The sequence below is a fragment of the Hemitrygon akajei genome, chromosome 3 (genome assembly GCF_048418815.1).
Source record: "Hemitrygon akajei chromosome 3, sHemAka1.3, whole genome shotgun sequence".
Taxonomy (NCBI): domain Eukaryota; kingdom Metazoa; phylum Chordata; class Chondrichthyes; order Myliobatiformes; family Dasyatidae; genus Hemitrygon; species Hemitrygon akajei.
This window is the reverse complement of record NC_133126.1, coordinates 195528986-195555017: the sequence shown is the minus strand read 5'-3', so window position 1 is coordinate 195555017 and position 26032 is coordinate 195528986. Positions and strand designations below refer to the sequence as shown.

Here is a 26032-nt window from a genome sequence, read left to right as displayed (position 1 = left end):
CTAGCGCAGACGATGATTTTTGCCATTGAAGAAATAAATCGGAATGAGAAACTCTTGCCGGGGATCACACTGGGGTATGAGATCTACGATGACTGTTCATCCCCCACGATCGCTACTGAAGCAGCGCTAGAGTTGATCAATGGAGAAAAATCAATTGAATATCCGGAATGTGGAGGATCCTCTAAGGTTGCTGCCATTATTGGCTGCGATAAATCTACACATTCAATCGTAACGGCAAGAGCAATTGGATCATTTGGGGTTCCGCTGGTAATGTATCAAATAGTTGACAGCATTTTGAGTCTACCGATGAAGTCACTTATTTGCACAGACATAAAAATGTGATTCTCATGTCAGGACACAGAGGACATGGGGATCTGACATAGTTTCAACTAATCGTAAAAACAGAGTAAAAAGTTACTTTAGACCTTTAGATTTTATTATAGTCTAAATCCGCCAGACTTTGTTTATGGTCTCCTCATAATAATATATTGTACTTAATTAATTTTAGCCTTTGTTAAAGTTTGTTATACTGGATCACAGAACACAGAACATGGCACAACATTAGCCTAAACTATTAACTACAGAGTTTCTATTGAGTATACAACGTTCATATTCATCAGATCTCTGCACAGTCATGTACGTGTCTGAAAGGATCTGAAACGCTTTTGCCATCAGCACCAACTCTGGCAATCTATTTCAGGCCACATCACTTTTCCGTGAAAGGTGCCCATCGTATTGCATTTGTCTTTCCCCATCTCGCCTTAAATGAGTGTCCTGTGGTGTATAAGTAAGTTGTTCATGAAAAATTGCTTATTATGCCATTAACCTCCGGTTGATGATGTTACATATGTTTTCTACATCTCATGCTGTATTCTAAAAATTACAGATACGTGGTATAGAAAGCCATTCAGAATGAAACACTATTGATGTATCAGTGACTTACAGTTAAAAGACTGATCCAAGTATTGAACAATTTATCTCCTTCTCTGCAGATTAGTTACTACTCCACTTGCTCCTGTCTCAGCGATAAGAGAGAATACCCCACGTTTTTGAGAACCATTCCCAGCGACCAGTACCAGTCCAAACTTCTCGCTGAATTGGTGAGAACATTTGGCTGGACATGGATTGGAACGATAAGAAGTAATACTGATTACGGTAATTTTGGAATGCAAGGGTTTGTGGAACATGTGGAGAAGTTTGGGGTTTGTATTGCCTACTCTGAGTCTTTTTACAGGACGGACCCGCCAGACAAAATCAGTAAAATTGTCCAGGTGATTAAACAGGCGTCTACTAAAGTAGTCGTGGCCTTTGTCCAAGGTGGTGATATGCGAATTTTGTTGAACGAGATTTGGCGTCAAAATGTAACCGGTATCCAGTGGATTGGAAGTGAAGGGTGGGTGACAAGAAATCTTCTTCCGCCTGCAGAAAGGGCAATTTATCTCGCCGGGACAATAGGTCCAGCCACACACAGGACAGAGATAGATGATCTCAGAGATTTTCTTCATAACGTCCATCCTTCCAATTTTCCTGGCAACATGCTGGTTACTGAGTTTTGGGAAACTTTATTCACCTGCGCTTTTACTACAGGCAACGGGACAAGCCCTGTAAATTCCTCAGATATTATTCAGCATTGCTCAGGGAAGGAGAAAATCGATGGAATAGAAAATAACTATCTTCCAGCGAAAATGGACGGGAGCTCGTACCACGTCTACAAAGCTGTCTACTCTATCGCTCACGCACTCCACGATCTGTTAAACTGCGAAGAAGGAAAGGGTCCCTTTACGAATAACACCTGTGCGCATGTATCAAACTTCCAGCCGTGGCAGGTAGGGCTTTACTTTCTTTGCTGAGTCAAGACCCTCAGTAACTCATGGGCAGGTATGTTTACAGTTGAAGTTGATATTGTTCCATTTTCCTGTGCATTCAAACACTGTCCACTATACATTAGTCACCATTTCTGTTTATGGCCGCTAAACTTTTGTTCTCAGAAATTATTTCACATTTGTATATCATAACTTTTCAGACACAGTCCAGGTGCTTCGGTCCAAGGAGTTGTACCGATCACACAACCTACACAAAGATCAATCAAACCATTCGCTCCCACGTTCCCCTCCATTTTTCTGTCATCCATGCACTTATCAAGGAATAGTTTAGATGTCCCTGTCAGAACGTGCCATGCACGTACAATACTTCGTGTAAAACCAAATTTACCAAAAACGGCCTCGATGCTGTCTTCCAATCTCCTTAAAATTTTGCACTCTCGTATTAGTTATTTGCAACCGGATCAGAACTGATTACAATTTTCCAAGTGTTGTCTGATGACAATTTACTTGTACGCCTGTACTTGCATTCTACGATCCGGTTAAAAATAAGCTTCCCTTGCTTTATTCCACTCTAGTTGATGCACTACCTACGCACAGTGAATTTTACAGCCAAGACGGGCGAAACCGTATACTTTGATGCAAATGGAGACCCAGTACCAAGATACGAATTCGTGAACTTGCAAACAAATTTGAAGGGTCGAGTTGACATTATAAACATTGGGTATTATGATGGCACGGCTCCGCCAGGACACGAACTGGTGATTAATGTCGGGGATATCATGTGGAGCACGAAGGGAAATACGGTAAGGCCCTTTATTTACAGTTCATTTACTTTGGCGAAATGGAAATTAGTTGTATGCTTGGGATCTGGATGATATTAGCGATGGATGCGATTATTGAAAATAATGCTCTTGCTTTTCAAGGGATGGCCTTATTCAAACACACAATATATAACCTTAAGGGCAGATGTAGAAATGGTTTGTGCAGTCGGAGCCTCAAACAATTTGATGCACATACGAACTATGAAGGTGATCACTTGAAAATAATGGAATAGGACATTTGCTGTTTCAGTTGTTGGTGAATCTCCTGCATTTTCTGCTCTGGAAGGATCCTGGAGGTCAAGTCTCTAGATATTTTCAAGGTTACGTCATATAGGAATTTGAATGGAACCAGAGGTGGTGGCGAAGTGGCAGATCGTATATCTGACGTGATCTGACTGACCACTAACAGCAATGTGACATTATCTTCTTTCATTCAGTCCTTGCGAGACACAACTTTCTACTCTTCCCGCCATGACAGTTACATACCTTCAAAACAATGCTGCTGAATGCACCCTTGCCTTGTATGTTAGCTACATAATGCTTGCGTAGAATTGGAACGTACTTTTAATTGTCTGTTCCTAATTTGGTCGCAGTTCCACGAAAATTCATTCATTGCTATTCCAACTGCTACTTAAGATTCAAAAAAGTTTCAGAAGCAATTTTATTTCACAATTCATTTGGGACAAAAGGTAAAGTCTTGGTACGGGACGGTGTGCTGTGGATGTGGGTGGTGGGTGGGTTGGATGGAGATCCTCGTTTACAAACAGAGTAGGCGATGCTCCTGATTTAAGGTACGGAATTGGTCAACAGAAAAGTCGAGTTTAATGTCATATGCAAAGCTGCAAGATGAAACAACATTCCATGACGGGTACCCAGATTATGCTCGGCACAACTGAAAAGCCTGTTTACAGACATTTTAATCACTTCCTCTCCCAGTGCAAAGTCTCCTCCAGCTTCAAAACATCAGCATTGTACCGGTACCTAAAAATGATCAAAGTGAAATGCCTGAATGACTGGCGTTCTATCGCAATCATCTCAATAATAAGCACAAGTTTTGAGAGGTTGGTCAAGGACGACATCTGCAGCATGCTACCACCCACATTGGACTCCCTACAGCTCGCCTACTGACACAGCCGAACGACAGATGATGCAATAGCCACAACTCTACACACCGTCCTTACATATCTGAAGAAGAGTGACGGTTATGTCAGAATGTTGCTCTTGGACTACAGTTTAGCATTGAACTCCAGGCTGGACCACAAACTCAGAGACCTCGGCCTTCACCCTGCATTGTTTACCTGTATCCTGGATTTGCTGTCAGATCGCCAGAAGATGGTAAGAGTTGTCTTGACACAGGTTCCTTTTAGGGCTGTGTCTTAAGCCCCCTCCTTTACTCAGTGTATACCAATGACTGTGTCGCCACCCACAGCTCCAATCTGCTAATTAAATTGGCTGACGATACTACATTGATCGAGCTAATGTGAAATCATAATGAAGCTGCCTACAGAGAAGAAGTCATCACCCTGACACAGTGATCCCATAGAAAAGTAGAAAACCTACTGCACGCTACAGGCCCTTTGGCCCACAATGCTGGGCCGAACATGCCCTTACATTAGAAATTACCTATTTTCCTAGGCTCCATGCATCTGTCCAGGAGTCTCTTAAAAGACCCTATCATATCCGCCTCCAGCACCGTCGCTGGCACTCACCACTTTCAGCGTAAAAAAATCTTCCGCCTGTCATCTCTTCTGAACCTGCTTCCAAGCACCTTAAACTTCGTGCTCACCATTTTAGCCCTGGGAAGAAAAAAATAATTCTGACTATCCACAGGATCAATGCCTCTCATCATCTTATACACATCTATCAGGTCACCTCATATCCTCCGTCGCTCCAAGGAAAAAAGGCCCTATTCTCACAAGGCATTCTCCCCAAAGCAGGCATCATTCTTGTAAATCTCCTCTGCACGGTGTTTTATAGTTCCCACACACTTCCTATCGTGTAAAGAAAAGGATATCTCCCTCAATGTCGAAAAAAAAACAAAGGAGTTGGTTGTGGACTACAGGAGGAGTAGAGACAGGCTAACTCTTATTAAAATCAATCGCTCTGGTGTTGGCAATGTACATCTTTATGTTCCTCGGCATACACATCACCGAGGTTCTCACCTAGTCTGTTCAAACCGGCTGTGTGGTGACAAAAAAGCACATCAGTGTCTCTTTCACCTCAGACATTTGAAGAAGTCTGGCATGAGTCCCAAAATGCTAAGGACCTTCTACAGAGACAGAACTGAGATCATCCTGGCTGGCGGCATCACTAAATGGTATGGGAACTGTACATCTCTCATTCCCGGATGCTGCAGGAAGTGGTGCGGACAGCCCAGGACATCTGCAGATGTGAACTTTCCACTATTAGGACATTTACAGAGACGGGTGCGGAACAAATGCCCGCATGATCATTGAGTCCCCGCTCACCTCAACCACCAACTGTTCCAGCTGCTACCATCCGGGAAACGGTACTGCAGCATAAATGCCAGGACCAACCGGCTCCAGGACAACTTCTTCCACCGGGCCATCAGACTGATTAGCTCACACAATTATATTTCTGTGCTATATTGACTGTTATGTTGTACATACTATTTATTCCAAATTACTATAAACTGCACATTGCACATTTGGACGGAAACGTAACATAAAGATTTTTATTCTTATGTATGTGAAGGATGTAAGAAATATAGTCAATTCAATTCAAATCAAATACATTTGTAATTTTAAAAGTATTTCAGCAAAATACAGGTCGGATTCGGGGAACGTTTGTGGACTGAGAACAATATTGGAAAAGATCAAATTTGAACATGTGCATAGAGATATTAACCACCAATAAAACAAATACAGTCTGGATATTTTCTTTTGCTTCAGATCCCCCGAGCAATTTGCTCAGAACCCTGTCTTCCTGGAACAAGAAGAGTCAGTCGGAAGGGGCAGCCGATATGTTGTTTTTACTGCACAGATTGCGCAGATGGTGAAATTAGCAACGTCACTGGTAAGTGTTGAGATGCGCTGTAACATCTATGAATTCGCCATTTCTGTGCTCACACGCGTTGTCTCATAAAATAATTAATTTTCCAGATGCCACGGATTGCATCAAGTGCCCCACGGAATATTGGTCCAATCAGGCAAAAACCCAGTGTGTCCTCAAGAATGTTGAGTTCCTTTCCTTTCGAGAACTTCTAGGGTCTGTATTAGTTACGCTTGCTCTTGTGGGAACGTGTCTTACTTTGGCCACAGCTGCAATTTTTTATTGGTATCGAGACACTCCAATGGTCAAAGCGAACAATTCCGAGCTCAGTTTCCTGCTTCTCTTCGCCCTCCTGCTTTGCTTCATTTGCTCGCTCGCCTTCATTGGAGAACCATCCGACTGGTCTTGCATGTTGCGCCGCACAGCTTTCGGAGTTGTGTTTGCTCTCTGCATTTCCTGCATCTTGGGAAAAACCATTCTTGTATTGGTTGCCTTTAAAGCAACTCTTCCCAACAGCAGTGTGATGAAATGGTTCGGTCCGGCGCAGCAACGTCTGGGCGTCTGCCTCCTTACATTTTTGCAAGGTTTAGTTTGCATTGTCTGGCTAAGTGTGTCACCTCCCTACCCCCTGAAAAACATGAACTATTACAGGGATATCATTATTCTGGAATGTGACGTCGGCGCATGGACCGCCTTTTACGTAGTGTCGGCCTATATTGCTCTGTTGTCAGTCGTGTGCTTAGTGCTTGCATTCTTTGCTCGGAAACTCCCAGACAATTTCAACGATGCCAAGTACATCACCTTCAGCATGCTGATCTTTTGCGCTGTTTGGATAACTTTTATTCCAGCCTATGTGAGCTCACCGGGAAAGTATACCGTGGCTGTTGAAGTGTTTGCTATCTGGGCATCGAGCTTTGGTCTGCTCGTCTGTATTTTTGCACCGAAATGTTACATTATCTTACTAAAACCGAACGTTAATACAAAGAAACATATGATGGCTAAAGGGACATCACTGTAACTACTAGAGTACGTTCATATTCATTTCGTGTTTAGGTGTGTGTAATTCTGGATCAGTAAACGTAGCTATGATTATTTATTTTCGTGTATCAACAGGTTACATCTGTAACAATTGACATCTAGTGTTTTAAAATATTTTTTAACTTTCCCCAAAAAGGATGGATTGGATTGTGGGAATGCCTTAATATGGAATGCGACCACGCTAATCTTTGCCACATGTTTATTTCCACGGTAATGTGATGTTAGATTTAGTTTTATGGTGCCTTAATGATTAAACATTAGCCGTCGAATCTTCTCCAATGGTAATGATCTCAAGCTTACATTAAACACATTCCATCCAATGCAACACCTATAAAATGCGAGAGGGACTCAACACATCAGGCATAATCTATGGAAGTGAATATACAGTTAACGTTTCAGGCCACGAATCCTCTTCAGTTCGCAACATCCATACGATTATTGGTTTCGAACTGGGGAAAAAATCAAGACTGCATATTTGACCCGACAGACTGAGCGGTAACTGGGGCCATCAATAAAGAATGTGTATTTACATCACCTGACTGACCCCATTGCCCTTTCACCCGTATGTTCTTGTCATACGAAACATGTATCCTCAGGTAAGGACTTTATTTTATTGCCATTGGTTCGATCGCTTCTCACCTACATAGGCGACACTTTGTATGTTCCCGATCACCCAAACAGCTCTCACTTACCTGACCCGGATCGCCTCATTTTCAAATGGGTATCCAGTCCTTAAACACTACTGTCCCCGCTCATAATGTCTTAAAGCTTTCCACTCAACAACAGACTGACCAGTACCTCCTCCGCCACCCCACTGAACTGGCCCACATATTCAACATTTTCTCTTTCTCCCAATTTCTCTAAACCAAACGTGTAGCCCCTACCTGAGATAGGCCTCAGGTATGATTTCCCTTTTTTGGTCACGTAGCAGGCTAATTTTCCAAGAACTCCCTGGCAATGTTCCTTTCTTTTATGTTTTGTTTTTCTTTGCGCTGTTGTGAAGTGAGGTCTTTCATGTTCCTGTTGCTGTTTGTGCGCGGCTAGTTTCGGAATTTGCAATTACTGCTGCCATCTACATGAAATGTTTTTTTGTGCATGCTGGTTAGTCAGTCTTGTTGCAGCATACCTGTTTTCTTTTTCTTTACACGTAGGTTTTGATGGTTTTCTGTAAATGGCATCCTTGGTTTTCATTGTTTCTTGGCTGTACGGAGAAGACGAATATCAAAATTCTATGTTGCATGCATACTTTGATAGTAAATGCATCTTCAACCTCGAACCTTGAATCAATGAATTTCACCAAACTTTGCCTCCAACTTCGACTCTGGCGTAATCTTACTTGCTCCATTTTTGACAAATCTCACCACTTTCCTAATTTCTCTGGCTGCATCTCTGGAGTCAAACTGCCTGCATTTATCCTATAAAGACGTATCGACTCCCACAGCTGCCTTCACTATACTTCTTCACAGCCTCCTTAAAATTTCAAAGATCAAAGGTCATTTATTGTCAAAAAACATATATGTCAGCCTATAAGACCCGAGTTTCATTTTCTGTGAGCATATCCAGAAGGTCCAAGACCCATTAATAGATCAGTGAAAGCAAGCTTCCAAAAGGGCGGACAAACAACCAGAGTGAAAATCAGCAAACTGTGTAAATAAAAAATAAATATTACTACTACTAATAATAGCAATAATTAATAGATAGATAGATAGATAGATAGATAGATAGATAGATAGATAGATAAATCTGAAATATCTTTAAGAGCATGAGATGTAGGGTCCTTGAAAATGAGTAAATAGATGAAAGACAGACAGACAAACATACTTTATTGATCCCGAGGGAAATTGGGTTTCGTTATAGCCGCACCAACCAAGGGTAGTGAAGAAATACAGCAATACAAAACCATAAATAATTAAATAATAATACGTTAATCATGCCAAGTGGAAAAATAAGTCCAGGACCAGCCTATTGGCTCAGAGTGTCTGACACTCTGAGGGAGGTGTTGTAAAGATTGATGGCCACAGGCAGGAATGACTTCTTATGAAGCTCAGTGTTACATTTCGGTGGAATAAGTCTCTGGCAGAATGTACTCCTGTGCCTAACCAGTACATTATGGAGTGGATGGGAGTCGTTGTCCATGATTGCATGCAACTGGGACAGCATCCTCTTTTCAGACACCACCGTCAGAGAGTCCAGTTCCAACCCCACAACATCACTGGCCTTACGAATGAGCTTGTTGATTCTGTTGGTGTCTGCTCCCCTCAGCCTGCTGCCCCCAGCACACACTAGCAAACATGATAGCACTGGCCACCACAGACTCGTAGAACCTCCTCAGCATCGCCTGACCAATGTTATAAGACCTCAGTCTTCTCAGGAAATGGAGACGGCTCTGACCCTTGTAGACAGCCTCTGTGTTTTTTAACCAGTCCAGTTTATTGTCCATTCGTATCCCCAGGTATTTGTAATCCTCCACCATGTCCACACTAACACCTTGGATGGAAACAGGGGTCACCTGTGCCTTGGCCCTCTTCAGGTCCACCACATGCTCCTTAGTCTTTTTCACATTAAGCTGCAGATGATTCTGCTCACACCATGTGACAAAGTTTCCCACCGTAGCCCTGTACTCAGCCTCATTTCCCTTGCTGATGCATCCAACTATGGCAGAGTCATCAGAAAACTTCTGAAGGTGGCAAGACTCTGTGTTGTAGCTGAAGACCGAGGTGTAGATGGTGAAGGGAAAGGGAGATAGGACAGTCCCCTGTGGAGCCCCAGGGCTGCTGACCACTCTGTCTGACACACAGTTTTGCAAGCGCACGTACCGTCTGCCAGTCAGGTAAGCAATAATCCATGACACCAGGGAAGCATCCACCTGCATCACTGTCAGCTTCTCACCTAGCAGAGCAGGGCGGATGGTGTTGAACGCACTGGAGAAGTCAAAAAACATGACCCTCACACTGCTCGCCGGCTTGTCCAGGTGGGCGTAGAAACGGTTCATCAGGTAGACGATGTCATCCTCAACTCCTAGTCGGGGCTGATGGGTGAACTGGAGGGGGTCTAAGTAGGCCGGAGCTGCTCTAGAACAAGTCTCTCCAGGGTCTTCATGGTGTGGGAGGTCAATACCACCGGTCTGTAGTCATTGGAGCCACTGGGGCGCAGCGTGTTCTGTACAGGTACGAGGCAGAACGTCTCCCACAGCACAGGAACCCTCTGGAGACTCAGGCCTAGGTTTAAAACATGGTGAAGTACTCCACAACGCTGGGGGGCACAGGCTTTGAGCACCCTGGGGCTAATACCATCCGTGACTGCAGCCTTGCTTGGGTGGAGACGTTTTGTCTGTCTTCTCACCTGTTCAACTGTGAAGCCCACTGTGATGGTGTGAGGTGTGGGAGGGGTGTAGTCACGAGAGCAGGGTGGGGGGCTGTGAGGAGGGGTAGGAGGGGAGAGTGGAGTATGTGTTGGTTGGGGTCCGACAACAGATGAATAATGTGGGGGATGGGCAGGGGCCACAGTGTTAAATCTGTTGAAGAACAGATTAAGTTCGTTGGCCCTGTCCACACTGCCTTCTGCTCCTCTGCTGCTGGTGCGCTGGAACCCAGTGATGGTCCTCATCCCACTCCAGACCGCTCTCATGTTGTTCTGCTGGAGTTTCCACTCAAGCTTCCTCCTATACCTGTCTTTAGCTTCCCTGAACTTGGCTTTCAGGTCCCTCTGTATTGTCCTCAGCTCCTCTCTATTTCCATCTCTAAACGACCTCTTTTTAGCGTTCAAATGTCCTTAATGTCCTTTGTTACCCATGGCTTGTTATTTGAATAACAAAGGACAGTTCTTGCCGGAACATTGCAGTCCACACAGAAGTCTATGTAGCCATTGATGCACTCTGTGAGCCCATCAATGTCCTCTCCATGTGGCTCACAGAGGGCCTGCCAGTCTGTCACCTCAAAACAATCCCGGAGTGTCTCATAAGCCTCCGCCGGCCATTTCCTCACAGACCTCGAGGTTGCAGGTTTACTCTTCAGCAGAGGCACGTAGCAGGGTTTGAGATGCACCAGGTTGTGATCTGAACTTCCCACTGGGGGGAGGCGAGAGGAGCTGTAAGAATCCTTAACGTTAGCATATATCAAGTCCACGGTCCTCTCCCCTCTGGTTGTACAGCTCACATACTGCGTGAAGTTAGGCAGTATTCTAGCCATGGTAACATGGTTGAAGTCACCCGAGATGGTAATGAGGGCACTCGGGTGCTGGATTTGTAGTCCTTCTATAACGGTGTGAATGATGTTACACACCGACGTCGGATTGGCAGAGGGAGGGATGTACACAACAACCACAATTGCATGCGAGATTTCCCTTGGCAAATAATATGGCCGGAGTCCAACAGAAAAAAAGTTCAATAACTGATCTGCAAACACTTTCCTTGATCGTAATATGACCAGGATTGCACCATTTGTTGTTAACCAGAGCAGCAAGCCTCCCTCCTTTGCGCTTACCGCTCTCAGTGCAATTCCGATCGGAGCGAACAGTCTGGAAGCCCTCTATGGTAAATTTCACGAACAGGACAAGTGAAATTGAGAAAGGTTTTGTTCTCGGGTTCAAGAGCTTAATGGTTAAGAAGCAATGACATGGCGGTCTGAGTCTTGAGACTCTTCGAGATTCTTTCTGTTGGCAAAACCCATACAGTCCATGACCTGATTGGTGTGAGTTTCTGAAGATGGATGGCGCTTTGCTGTGACAGCACCACTTCGAGATGTGATCAATGGTTGAGTGGGCACTATCCGTGACTGACTGTACAGTATACACGATTGATATTCGACTTTACGTTTATGGGCATCGGTGTTTGCATACCAAGCTGCGATTCAACCAATCAACATACTCTCCGACACACATCCAGAGAAGCTTGACAAATTTTAGATGTCACCCCGAATCGTTGTAATGTTACACGGAAGTAGAGGCGCTGCTTAGTTTCTTCATAATTGCACTTAAGTGCTTATCTGTTCGTTTGGATATGGCTCAAGTGCGTGGGGAGTGTCGCTGAAGTGATTCGATTCTTTACAGATTTTAATGCGAACAGTATTTTAAGGGAAAACTTTAAAAAACATGTTAGCTAAATAAGGCTGTTAATTAAAATTCTCAGACAGAATACTAGATGCGAAAACTGCGGCTGAAAGGAATATCTAAATATATATTAATGATAGGTGACCTGATAGAGGAGTATAAAATTATGAGCGGCATTGATCGTGTGGGTAGTCAGAGGCTTTTTTCCCAGCGCTGAAATGGCTGCCACAAGAGGACACATGTTTCAGCGGCTGGGGAGTAGGTACAGAGGAGATGTCAAGGGTAAGTTTTTTACTCAGAGAGTGGTGAGTGCATGGAGTGGGCTGCCGGCAATGGTGGTGGAGGCGGATACGAAAGGGTCTTTTAAGAGACTTTTGGATAGGTACATGGAGCTTAGAAAAATAGAGGGCCATGTGTAACCCTAGTAATTTCTAAGGCTGGGACATGTTCGGCACAACTTTGTGGGCCGCAGGACCGGTATTGTGCTGTAGGTTCTATGTTTTCCATGTTTCTATGTTTCTATAATTCGAATAAGCCTGGAGTTCAAAGTCAGTCGATGCGACAATCCACTTTTTGCAATCGAGGTCGAATGCAAGTAGGCAACTTAACGTTGTTGTACTTTGCCCGAGTCTCGACAAGCGATACAACGAAGTGTAGGGAGTTAGGAACAGTCATAGTGAAATCATAACTATCTGACACTTTCATATTCACGAGTGCAGGTGCAGAATCTGCTAAGCAACCGAATCCGTTGCTGTGACAGTACTAGGAGCAGGAAAGTCTTCTGAAATAATAACACCGAAGAACTTAAAGTTTTTTGCCCCTCTCCACTTCTGATCCCCCATGAAGATTGCCTCTTGGACCTCCAGTTTCTCCCTCCTATCGTCAATAAACACAGTTCCTATTTCTCCGCTTCTTCTTGTCCGTCCCACCTGTTCTCCGAATGCGGCTTTACTTTTCAGAATATTATGAATTTCTTCTTTCATCAAAGAACAGGCTTAATTGCATCTCCCCATTAACAGAAAATCCGTCCTAACGCCTTCTTCCGGCAGCTTTAAAAGAAATCAAGCTCCTCGTATCTCCGGTATATATTTCCCTATGCCAACCGACATCTTCAACTGGGCCATACAACAAAATAGATTTTTAATCCTCCATCCCCCCCCCCCAGTTCCCCGCCCCCCTTCTGCTTTCCCTCCAGAGCAATTCATGTCCTCGCTAATCAAGAGTCTCTCAAACTCTGCCTTAAATATATATTTAACCACGTTGCCTCCACAGCTGACTGTAGCAATGAATTGGACAGATTCATAACTTCTTGGCTAAATAAATTACTCCTCATTTCCCACGGAAAACAGCGACACTCTATTTGTTTTCTCTATCTTCTGGGCCTGGACACTCGAACCACAGGAAATATGTTTTCCACATCCACTCTGTCAGGATATTTCACCATAAGATTGGCTTCTATTGTTTCCCCTTATGCTTCATAATTGCAGTAAATATAGAAACAGAGCCATAAATCGCTCTTCATATGATAAGCCGTTTGTTTTTATAGAGTGTTTTTTTAAACCTCCTTTCAACGCTCTGCGGTTTTAGAATACCCTTTCCGAGATAAGGAGACCAAAACATCAGACAATGATACAAGTCTGGCCTCGTCAGCACTTTATAAAGACTCAAAATTTCATCCTTGCTTTTATATTCTGCTCCTCTAGAAATGAATGCTAATATAGAATTTGCCTTCCTCACCACAGACCTCCCAAATAACCTTAGAAAACCCAATACCAGGACTCCTAGGTCCTTTAGCGCCTCATTATATATTCTCTCCGTTTAGAAAATATTGAACCCTTTTGTTTCTAAGTCCAAAGGCATGGCCATGCATTTTTCGACCGTGTATAGCATCTGTGACCTTTGCCAATTCTCCTAGCATGTCAAAATCCGTCTGTAAAGCTATCTGCCGCTGTACCTAATTTTGTATTGTCTGCAAACTTTGCAGAAGAGCCATGAACTCTATCATTTAAATTTTATATGCATAACGTAACAAAATACTCGTTCCTAACACAGACCCCTGTACAGAGAGCAAATCATAAAAGGTTCCATTTAATGTCACTTCTTGCCTACTGCCAATCAGCCACTGCTTTATCAATGCTAGCAGTTTCCTGTAATACCATGGGTCGCAGCTTGGTAAGCGGCTTCAGGTGTGCCAGCTTGTCAAAGGTCTTATAAATGTTCAGGTGCACACTACCAACCGATTCTCCTCTGCTTACCCTCCGTCTTATTTCTAACTGGCATATAATTTCACTTCTTTTGACTCATCCCCATTCTTGAAGAGTTGGCTGGCATTTGCAATTGCCAGTCTTCCGGAAACATTTCAGTATTTACGATTATTGGAATATCATTACTAATGCCTCCTCAATCTCTAACGAATTCAAAAACCTGGGGTGGAGAGCTCTGCTCGAGGTGACCAACCTACTTTCAGAATCTTCGGTTTCATGGAAATGTAGGCACATTACCGGAATTTTGGCACACGATGCTGTGCCGACCATATAACCTACTCTGGAGACTGCCTGGAATTTCCCTAGCGCATAGCCCTCTATTTTCCTTAGCTCCATGTACCTGACTAAGAGGCTCTTAAAACACCTTATTGTATCCGCATCAACTACGGCTGCCGACAGAGCATTCAACCCCTGGCATTCCATCGGACCTGTTTCCAAGCATCTTAAGACTATGCCCCTCTCGTGTTAGCGAATTCAGCAATGGGAAAACGCCTCTGGCTATCCATACGATCAATGACCCTCATCATCCTATACACCTCTATCAAGTCACCTCTCATCCTCCGTCGTTCTAAGGAGAAAAGGCCAAGTACAATTAACCTATTCTCATAGGGTACGCACTTTAATCAACGCAGCATCCTTGTAAATCTTATCTGAACTCTCGGAATGGTATTCACCACCTTCCTGTAGTGAGGTTACCAGAAATGAAAACAGTGCTCCTAATGGGGTCTGACCAATGTCTTATATAGCCATAACATTACTTCACGGCTCGAGCATTCAAGCCCATGTTAGATGAATGTCAAGACAACATACGCCTTATTAGCAACCCCGTCAAACTGGACAGAAGCTTTGAGAGTCCTATCGACACGGACCCAAGATCACTCTGATCTTCCTTACGGCCAAGAGGCATACCCTTTATATTATATTCTGTCTTCAAATTGGACCTACCAAAATAAGCTACTTCACACTTCTCTGGGTTGAAATCCATCTGCCACTTCTGAGCCAGGTTCTGCATCCTGTAGATATCCTGCTGTAACCTCTGACAATACTCCAGCCTGCCCACAACACCCTCAACTTTTGTGTCATCAGCAAACCTACAAACCTATCATTCTGCTTCTTCATTCAGGGTATTTATAAACAGGGGAAGTCACAGAACTGATTCCTACGGAACGCCAATGGTCACGAACTCCATGCAGAATACGAACCATTTATAACCACCCTTTAACTTCTTTGGGCAAGCCAAATCCGGGTCCACAAAACAAGGTCTCATTCCATTCCCTTACATACTTACTTTCTGAAGGAGCCTTGCATGGGGACCTTTACCAAATTACTTACTGAAATCCATATACACGACATCCTCTCTTCTACCTTCATCAATATGCTTTCTTATATTCTCAACGATTTCAATCATACCCTAAGGCGCGACCTGCCCTTGACAAAGCCCTGCTGACTATCCTAATCAGATTATGTCTCTCCAAATGCTCATAAATCCTGCCTGGCAGGATCTTCTCCAACACCCTTCTCACCACTGAAGTTATACATACGAGTATTTAATTTCCTTGGTAACCTCTACTCCCTTTGTTGAACAAGGGAACAACATATTTTACCCTCTCATCCTCTGGCGCTTCCCACAGCAGCCTTCGCATTATTTACCGAACAATCCTTTTTAAATGCTCCAGCAGATTCGTTTTCTTAATGTCTACATGCTCAAGTGGTTCGATTCGCTGTAAGTCATCCCACAACTGCAAAGGTCTTTTTCTGTGGTGAATCCTGAAGAAAAGTATTCATTAAGTACATCCGCTACTAACTGCGACTCCATGCACACGTTTCTACTATCGCGCCTGATTGGTGTTATTCTCACATCGCTCATCCCCTTGCTGTTCACATACTTGTCTTAGGGCTTTCATTAGTTCTGCTCACCAGGGCCGTGTCGTGGCCCGTTCTGGTATTCTTAATTTCATTCTTATGTTCCTTCCTAGCAACCTTATAATATTCTAGATCTGTAACATTGCCTAGTTCATTGAAGCTTTCGTAAGCTTTTCTTTTCTTCTTAAATAGATTTTCGACATATATTCTACACCCTGGTTCTTCAAATCTGTGATACTGTTGCTCCCAACGGAACATATTGAAGAAACTGTTCTCTCGCAATGGTAACTTCGTACACGGCATGATCCCAAACACCTGTAACTTCCACCATACTAAAGAATAATGCAAGATATTTATTCAGTTCACCCGCCAATTTCTCGTTCCTATTTATCTCCTCGCTAGCACCGTTTATCTAAAGCACAGTACAGGCCCGTCAGCCTACAAAGCCGTGCCGATCACCTCTGTCCATTAGAAATTATCCTGGGTTACACATTGCCCTCTATTTTTCTAAGCTCCATATACCTATCCAGGAGTCTCATAAAAGACCCTATCGTATCCGCCTCCAACGCCGTCGCGGGCAGCTTATTCCACTCACTTACCAATCTCTGCATAAAAAAACTTATTCCTGACTGCTCCTCTGTACCTGCTTCCAAGTACCTTAAAACTGCGCCCTCTCGTGCTAGCCATTTGAACCCTGGTAGAAAGACTCTGACTATTAACGAGATCAATACCTTCCATCTCCTTCTGCACCTCTATCAGGTCCCCTCTCATTCTCCGTCGCTCCAAAGAAATAAAGCCAAGTACACTCAACCTATTCTCATAAGGCATGCTTCCCAATCCAGGCAAGATCGTTGTAAATCTCTCTGCACACTTTCTATGGTTTCCACATCCTTTCTGTAGTAGGGTGCCAAAAACTGAGCACAATACTCCAAATGGGGTCTGTCGAGGGTCCTATAGAGCGGCCAAATTACCTCTCGTCTCCTAAACTCAATCGCACAATTGACTATGACCAGCGCACCGTATGCTTTCTAATCACAGAGTCAACCTGCACAGCAGCTTTGTGTGTTCTATGGACTCGGATCCCAACATCCCACCGATGCTCACCACTGCCAACAGTCTTACGATTGATACTATATTCACCATCATATTGTATTACCAATATGAACCACCTCACACTGACCAGGGTTTTGAACTCCATCTGTCACCTCTCAGCCCAGTATGTGTCCGATCAATGTCCCGCTGTAACCTCTGACAGCGCTTCACACTATCTACAACACCCCAAACATGTACATCATCAGTACATTTAGTAACCCATCCCTTCAGTTCCTCACGCAGGTCATTTATAAAAAACGAAGAGTAATGTCCCAAAGCAGATCTCTGAGGCACAGCACTAGTCACCGACCTGCATGCAGAATACGACCCGTCTGCAACCACATTTTGTTTCTGTGGGCAAAGCAGCTCTGGGTGCACAAAACTAAGTCCCCTTGGATCTCATGACTCCTTAATTTCTCAGTATGCCTTGCACGGGGTACCTTGTCAAATGCCTTACTGAAATCCATGTAAACTACATCTATTGCTCCACCTTCATAAATGTGTTTAGTCACATCCTAAAAAAAAAAATCAGTCAGGCTTGTAAGGCAGGACCTGCCGTTGATAAAGCCATGCTGATTATTCCTAATCGTATTATGCCTCTCCAAAATTTCATAAATCCTATCTTTCAGGATCTTCTCCACCAACTTACCAACCACTGAAGTAAGAGTCACTGGACTATAATTTCCTGGGCTATCTCTACTCTATTTCTTGAATAAGGGAACAGTATCCGCAAACCTCCAATCCTCCGGAACCTATCCCATACCAATCGATGATGCAAAGATCATCGCTAAAGGCTCTTCAATCTCATCCCTCGCCTCCCATAGTAGTCTGGAGTACATCTCGTCCGTTCCCTGTGACTTATCTAAGTTGATGTTTTCCAAAAGCTCCAGCGCATTCTCATTCATAATATTTAAATGTTTTTAATATTTAAAAGTTTCAATCGAAGCAAGAGGCTGAGAGTGGAAGAGTGAAGGCATCGCGGAGAGAAGGTCATTTTCCTTTTCTTTCACAGCGCGGGGAAAAGAGGCTAGACTGCGCAGGCGCGTGACGTAGAGCGCCAAGGTTTAAGAGAAAGACCGCCATATACAACAGGCATCGTCGTAGCGGCCATCGTTGGAGTGGATGCTCCTGCACCCGAGCATCAACCTGGGCAGGTGCTGTGACTCTCCTACAAAGACATTCCCCTCAAAAACGAGACCAAGAAACTCGCCCCTCGCTTCTTGGGCCCTTTCGAGGTCGAAAGTATAATTAAGCCCACAACAATCCGGCTAATACTACCGAAGTCTATGCACATCCACCTAACCTTTCACGTCTCTCAAGTAAAACCAGCTTCTGTCAGCACCTAGTGTCCTCCGACTGAAACCCCTCCACCCGCCCGGATCATCGGCAACCAGCCGGCATACACCGTCTAGCGGCTACTGGATCTGCGCCGTTGGGCAGCGGCCTCCAATAGCTCGTCGACTGGGAAGGGTACGGACCGGAAGAGCGTTCCTGGAGTCCCCGCTCCTTCATTCCAGACTCCTCCCTCATTCAAAACTTCCATCGCGACCATCTGGACAAGCCTGGAGGAGAGCAAGCCTGAAGAAAAGAACAAAAAAATTAGTGACTTGTATAGGTGGGTTCATGGTCCGTTGAGCAGTCTGATGGCAGAGGGGAAGAAGCTGTTCCAAAAAACATTAAGTGGCTGTCTTTATGAATCTATAGCTCCGCATTGATAGTAGCAATAAGAAGAGGGCATATCTTGCACAATGAGGGTTGCTTAATGATGGGTATCCTCTTTTTGAGCCATTCCCTTTATATAGCATTACCTTAATTTCAGCAATTTGTAAGAACTAAAACACAACATCTTTCAGATCTTGTACTTTTCTTCAGATGGTGTTATGCGCTCTTCACGGAAACATCGAAACATACGCACTGCAGGCCATTCGGCCCGCAATGTGGTTCCGAACATGTGACCTACTCTAGCAACTGCCCAGAATTTCCGCAAAACACTGTAATGCTTTAATCTCCATGCACCAATCTAAGAATCTCTTAAAATACCCTATTGTACCCGCCTCTACCACCGGCGCTGAAATCGACTTCCATGCAACCACGACTCTCTGCATCAAACAATTATTCACAATAATGAACTGTAATTATTTTATGTTTTCCCTTCAGCAAATTATGTGGTAACATTCTGTTATACTAGAGCATAGAACACGGAAAAAAATAACAGAATCATCCGATATGTTGTGATGAGGAAATTAAACCATTAATAGCATGTCATGGCCCGTATCGCTTTCCCTTTAAATTTATCTAGGTTGTGTTATGATCCGGACCGTTGACTCCTTGTTCCACTTTCATTCCCTGTTTCACGTGTCCCTCGAGCTTGGTGATTAAGGTAATTTACTCTCGACAGAACCGGCAGTGTATAAGCCCCTGGCTTCAGCCGGTCGGGGCGAGAGCGTTATGGAGCATTAGCGAAGTCACCGTAGCTACCGCAAGCCAAAGTCATCTAGCCGGAGCCAACTAAGTTTCTTGCCAGAGCAAGCAAAGACTCGTCGCGCAGCAAGTGCCAGCAATTCGCCTTCCCTTGCCAGAGTGGGTCCGGGCAAGGTTAACCCGCCAGGGTGAGTTAAGAACTCCCGCAGCTTGGAACAAACTTGGGTCCAGTGATAGTACCGTCCCCTGTTTTGTCGTCTTGTATGCAGCGAGGTAGGCTGGCCGTTCCGCTACTCGAATAGACTTTGGTTGTCTTGTCGTCTTGTCTCCAGTTCAGTAGACACGCCGTTTTCTGCTACTCGAATGGACTGTCGTTGTGTGGTCTCCGTATCCATGTCCTGTCTAAAGATGGGTCCCGGCCCTGTACCCTAGAAGGGTCCTGACCCCGCTGTTAAAGATTCCCGGCTCCATGCCCGGTGTCTTAAGGCGGAGTCCCGGCTCAGTGTTTCATGTCCTGTGTTTGAGTATTAAGTCCTGGCCCTGTTGTTCCAAGTCCAAAATATCAAGTGCAGGCTGTGGTGATCCAAGTCCCAAGTGTCCAAGTCCTGGCCGCGGCGTTCCGAGCGTCCAAGTCCTGGCCGCGCCGTTCCGAGCGTCCAAGTCCTGGCCGCGGCGTTCCGAGCGTCCAAGTCCTGGCCGCGGCGTTCCGAGCGTCCAAGTCCTGGCCGCGGCGTTCCGAGCGTCCAAGTCCTGGCCGCGGCGTTCCGAGCGTCCAAGTCCTGGCCGCGGCGTTCCGAGCGTCCAAGTCCTGGCCGCGGCGTTCCGAGCGTCCAAGTCCTGGCCGCGGCGTTCCGAGCGTCCAAGTCCTGGCCGCGGCGTTCCGAGCGTCCAAGTGTCCAAGGTCTGTGTTCCTCCAAGTCTGCAAACCCAAGGTCTGTGATCCTCCAAGTCTGCAAACCCAAGGTCTGTGATCCTCCAAGTCTGCAAGCCAAATCCGAGGTCTGTGTTCCTCCAAGTCTCCAAGCCAAATCCGAGGTCTGTGTTCCAAGTCCTGACTCTGATCCCCGATCTCCATGTCCTGGCCCCCTAGACCCTGAGTCCTAGCCTAGTCCCGGGCCTGAGCCCTCGTCCTTTACGCCTATTCCTGTTTCCTCTTTGTTCTCCTTGATTTCCCTGTTCTATCCTTGCGTCACGGTTCTCCTTGTAAACAGTAATAAACTCTATTTTAGTTAACCTTACAAAACGTGTTTGTCTCCTGCATTTGGGTCTTCCTCCAGCACCATTGCCCCCATTTTGTGACACTACATGACAAAATAAAATAGACCCTTTTGAATAGTCAACACGAGATGACTATTCCAGCAGATGCTGGAAATAAGTAAAAAAAACACAAAATGCTGGCAGAACTCAGCAGGCTAGATAGTACCTATGCGAGGAGGTAGTGACGACGTTTCGGTCGAAACCCTTCATCAGGATTGAGTGTTTTTTTTATTATTTCGTTCTCTGCACATTCATCTGCAAGGGTGAAAAAGTCCTGATAGGAGTGTATGCAGTGTAGGAAGGATGTGCTCGGCACATAAAAACAGGATCTAGAAAATGCATGGCAAAAATGGCAATATTATAATTGTCACAATGGATTTCGATGTATCAGAAGGGGACTTTCCAGAATACAAATCGGATTGCTATTTTGAGCAGTTGTTGTTGCATCCATAGCAGATCAGCTATTCTGCATCGTGTGTTGTGCAAAAAAACCGGAATTGATCCGAGACACTAAGGTGAAAAAAAAGCCTAAAAGGGGAATATTCCGTGGTACAGAAGGGAAAGAGTGAGAGCAGCCAGATGTCTAGCTACATATTGGTACCAATGGCATAGGAAGGTAAGGCAAACACGTCCTGAAAAGGAAACTTAGTGAGCTCAGTAGAAAGCTGACAAGCAGAAAAACCAGGGTAGTAATTCATGGATTGCTGCCTATGCCACAAGGTATTTAATGTATAAACAGAATGATTTGACGCATCAATGCGTGGCTGAAAAGCTGGTGCAAGGAGCGGAATCTCAGTTTCTTCGATAATGGTGATTTCCTCTGGGGGAGGTATGCCATATGAAAAGTGACGGATTGCACCTGAAACCGAGGGAGACAAATATTTTCGCGGGCTGGTTTGTAAGAGTTGTTGGGAAAGGTATCAACTAATTTGTCAGGGAATGTGAACCGGAGTGAAGGGGCTCAGGAAAGGACAAGTGGTAAAATAAACAACTAAGATAGGCTGTTAGGACAGGCAGGCAGATGTAAGTACAAAATTGCACCTAGCAAGGTCGATATCAGTGCATTACAAATTCAGATTCAAAAAAGGCAGCAAATGCAGTATGCAGAAAATGTTTTTCTCAATGCTATAAAGTATAAAATATAAGGTGAATGAACTTAATGCACCAATACATGATGTCAGGTATGATGTGAGGTCATCCCTGAATCGTGGCTGCGCTCGGAACTGAATGTCCAAGGTTACACATTATATCAGATGGATAGGGAAGTAGGCAAAAGGGGTGGCTTGGCTCCGATGGTAAAGAATGACATCAAATCATTAGGAAGAAGTGACATAAGATCATAAGCTTTTGAATCTTTGTGTTATGAACATGCAAGGGTAAAAGACACCTGATGACTATTATATACAGTCCTCCCAACAATAGGTGAGTTGTGGACCACATATAAGAATCTGCGGCCAACATCAGAAATCGGAAAGGTGTGCAAAGGGACAGTGTTATGATAGCCATTTCAACGTATAGGTCAATTGGAAAAATTACATTGTTCATGTATCTCAAGAGCGCTAGTTTGCTGAATCTTTCCGAGATGCCTTTTTAAGGCAGTTTGTCCTTGTGTCATAATGGGGGGGGGGGGGTTGGGGGGTTGGGAACGGACCCAAATGCAAGACACAGACACTGAACTACCAGGAACAGGACTAGACGTGAGAAGGAAGCAAGGAAAGTGGGGAAGAAAGGACGCTGGACATGGCACAGGCCCTGGACGAGACAAGGATTCCGGACCTGTCTAGGACTTGACTAGGATAGCGGAACCAGGACATGGAACTGGAAACTAGGAGCCTTGGCTAGGACTCAGAGCCAGGGACCAAAACCTGGGACTTGACTCCGGCTCGGACTCCAGAACCAGGCGAGGACAAGACGTAGCTACAGGACGAGGAGACACAACTGGACGGGACGTGAGAGTCCTGGACAGGACTAGTGCTAATCTATGCTGAACATTGAGCATTCGGAGACCAAATGTTGCACTTCTACATTGTGTACTTGTGTGATGTCTCTTCCTGGCAGAAACAAGATCCCAGCCTTTGGGTCGAGGACAGAATCTTACTGGCAAGAGGGCTGAGGTGGGAATGTTCTATCGCTGCTTTTGGAGTGAGAATTTGCTTCCTGTTGTCCGGATATTCGTCGCATTCAAAAGGTATGGGGGGGTGGTGTTAAACGAGTCTATTTCTCAATAGATTTGGCTGTAAAGCCTCCTTCTCTTCACCCAACCGTTTGTAACATACCTATCGATAGGTTCGGTATGGAAGGCACCATTGGTTATGTTGAGCATGTTGAAGAAAGAGGATTTAGCCAGATACTTGTTGCTCTGGTCAAACACAGCATAGATCCTCATCCTCAGCTCACGGTGACTTTCCGGATAAACATTGACAGGGCAGATCTTTGAACATGACTAACTGGTGAAGTGTATTCACAGACCTCAATACAGGAAGCCATGCAACTAGAGTGGAAGGGAATTCATCTCCCTCCGTGCCAAGCTTTAAAGAGGTACTTGTGTGGCTCTTCATAGACCAGGGCGTGGGCCAACAAGAGGAGCGGCAAAGCCTTTGTCGCTGACGTATTCCGAGCACTGGAAAACAGCGTCACAATATTTCGGCAAGAGCCCGGTTGAAGAACAGCAGTGGAAAGATATGACTTTGTGGAAGGCATTTCGCTCCTCTAAATATTTCTCCCTGTGGCATCTCATCTTCCCGAGAGAGTGTGGTTTCCAATGTAGAGGGCATTGCCTGTTAGGAACTTCTGAAGTTTTAGACCTGTAGCACTTATCTATTCTTTGTCAGACTAAACTCAGAACAGCAGTAGTGTATTGATGTTAAACTACCTTAATCAGCTTGCATGATCAGCAGACTGGAGTCTAAGCCACTACACCAGCAGGGCAACTTCTTCACTAGGCTTGAAGTTGAGGTCCTCAATGTGATTGAAGAACATGGAATTCCAAGCCGAGTAATCATCTGGTTGATCATCGAATTTGGTGAGACCGGCCGTCAGCAGGTGTCGCCTGGCTGCGAATCTCGAAAGATCTGATTCTAGCATGTTTCAGACTTGACTGGATGACCTATGTCTTCAGTATTTTCTGGTGGGTATGTATAATCATATACAGACTGATTCTTCCAGGTCCACTCTGCTGAATGACATAATGAGCTTAATCTAATATCGTCTTTATCAGTCCACCTCAATGAGTTTGGCCGCGGATAAAACAACCTCCGCATCCTTTTCGTGCTGCAGTGCCTCTGATGTGGCTTCCAGGTGGGTTTATCTGCGTTTAATTCAGCCTGCCTCACTATAACAGCAATTACTATTTCTACAAACGACGCCCTGCTTAGCGCTGCTTCGGCACTTGCACGCAGAACAGTTAGACTGTTTAGATAATCTAGATTAATTTACCAAACACACTGAAGTAGTTTCAAGGTTTCCCTTCTCATCTGTTGATATTTTATCTTTATGTCATGTGTGAGCTCGCAGAATCAATATGAATTCCTTCGCGGACGAAATCACTGAAGAGTGTGTGATTTTACTATTCTGCGCACGCTCAAGTGTTTTCTTTGTTTTAATCTGGACAGATGGGTAACTCAGTTACCGACGCAGTTGTAGATTAAAGCAGTTTTATTATTCACTAATGCGTTACAGTACACATCAGGCCAATGTAAGAAGACCGTACTTTTGGACGTTCTAACGGCAGATTTGAATATTGTTCGAAATTCTTTCGACTTCAAACAAAGTGCTTCAGACAAATGAATGAATATAGAATCGATTATATTATGGCCGATCTAAAGTGAAACGCAAACTGCTTAGCAATGTGATAATAAGTAGTAAAGCTGTGAACTTACAAGTAAGCAGCGAGATCCAGTTTTTAGATAAAGAATAATAAACCACATTTTGAAGACATAACTTTCGGATGCTACCAAATCGAGGAATATAGTGATATGGATGGCATACTGTACTAGAAGATCAGGGACAATATAATTGAATAGCAAAGATCGAATCTTTCGGCAAACTTTCATCCTGATACATAGGTGTTGGATTATTGTATTCTAAATAGAAGTTTTTGATGTTAAACTAATATTTGGTATGTTCCTCTGCAGTGAAACGTAAATTACAAAAAAATCTATTACTAAGAGCAACGTAAGCAAAGTCAAACAGACAGCGAGAATTAAAACTTTTGATATTAATATGAAAGGCATTGGGAAAATTTACCGGCGTGTGAAACTCCTTGGATACTTTGGTCTTTTCTTACAGTTGTAAAAAGGAGATAAATTGGTGTGCAGTCACCCAAATATTTGACTGCATTCTTACTCTTACAACAAGATCAGCTTATTAATACGGACAGAAACATACGTTTGTTTGTTTTTAATGTGAGGACTGAGAGGAATCCGTATTACAGTTAGACCCAGGTTTAATATCACCTGCATATGACATGAAATTTGATATTTTGAAGCAGCAGTACATTGCAATAAATATAAACTAAAAAAGTATAAATTAAAATCAGAAAAAAAGTTTAAACGAGTTAAATAGAGAGTGCAAGAAAAGAACAAAAAAAAAGAGTGAGCTTGTATAGGTGGGCTCAGTGTCCGTTGAGCAGTCTGATGGCGGAGGGGAAGAAGCTGTTCCAAAAACTTTAAGTGTCTGTCTTTATGACTCTATACCTCCGTATTGACAGTAGCAATAAGAAGATGGCATATCTTGCAAGATGAAGATGCTTAATGATGGGCATCCTCTTTTTGAGCCATTGCCTTTATATAGCCTTGCCTTAATTTCAGCAATTTGCAAGAACTAAAACACAAGATGTTTCAGATATTGTACTTTTTTTCCCGACGGTGTTATGCGCCCTTCATAGAAATCTAGAAACATGCGTACTACAAACCATTCGGCCCACAATGTTGTGATAAGTAGGATATTAATTTGTGAAAGGAGTATTGATGAGGAAGTGGAGGAGGCCTACAATCCCTGCAAGTGATGAATGGGTGGTTTTTCACAAGGTGGTTGTTCCCAAAGTTAATCGAAATAAGATTTTAACTTTAGCCCATAGTGTGCCCTTGGGTGGACATCAAGGGGTGAGGAAAACCGTCGGCAAGATTTTTAAACATTTTTACTGGCCCGGTTTGTGAAAAGATGTGGCGACGGTTTGCAAAACGTATCATACTTGCAAAATTGTGGGTAAACATAATCAAGTTACTCCAGTGGCCCCACTGCAACTTATTCCCACATTCGGTGAACCGTTTTCCAAAATTATTATAGATTGTGTAGGCCCATTACCAAAAACAAAAGCTGGCCATCAATACTTGTTAACCATCATGAGCACTGCGTCTAGGTTTCCAGAGGAAGAACCGCTTCGGAATTTAACAAC

The 26032-nt window shown here is 44.2% G+C and overlaps 1 protein-coding gene across 1 annotated transcript; it reads left to right on the top strand.

Annotated features, from left to right (window-relative positions):
- LOC140724635 (extracellular calcium-sensing receptor-like) lies at positions 1 to 23712 on the top strand. Its single transcript, XM_073039059.1, has 7 exons — positions 1 to 267; positions 993 to 1826; positions 2399 to 2626; positions 5557 to 5680; positions 5767 to 6670; positions 19934 to 20281; positions 23535 to 23712. Exons 1-7 carry the CDS (start codon positions 13 to 15, stop codon positions 23710 to 23712), a joined length of 2871 nt encoding a protein of 956 aa, XP_072895160.1. The 5' UTR covers positions 1 to 12.
- Positions 23713 to 26032: the final 2320 nt, after the last annotated feature.

Coding starts and splice junctions, on each gene's coding strand:
- LOC140724635 (XM_073039059.1), top strand. CDS start 13: ATGATTTTTGCCATTGAAGAAATAAATCGGAATGAGAAACTCTTGCCG. Junction 268..992: donor GATCATTTGGGGTTCCGCTG/GTAATGTATCAA, acceptor CCTTCTCTGCAG/ATTAGTTACTACTCCACTTG. Junction 20,282..23,534: donor CGAGCGTCCAAGTGTCCAAG/GTCTGTGTTCCT, acceptor CATGATCAGCAG/ACTGGAGTCTAAGCCACTAC.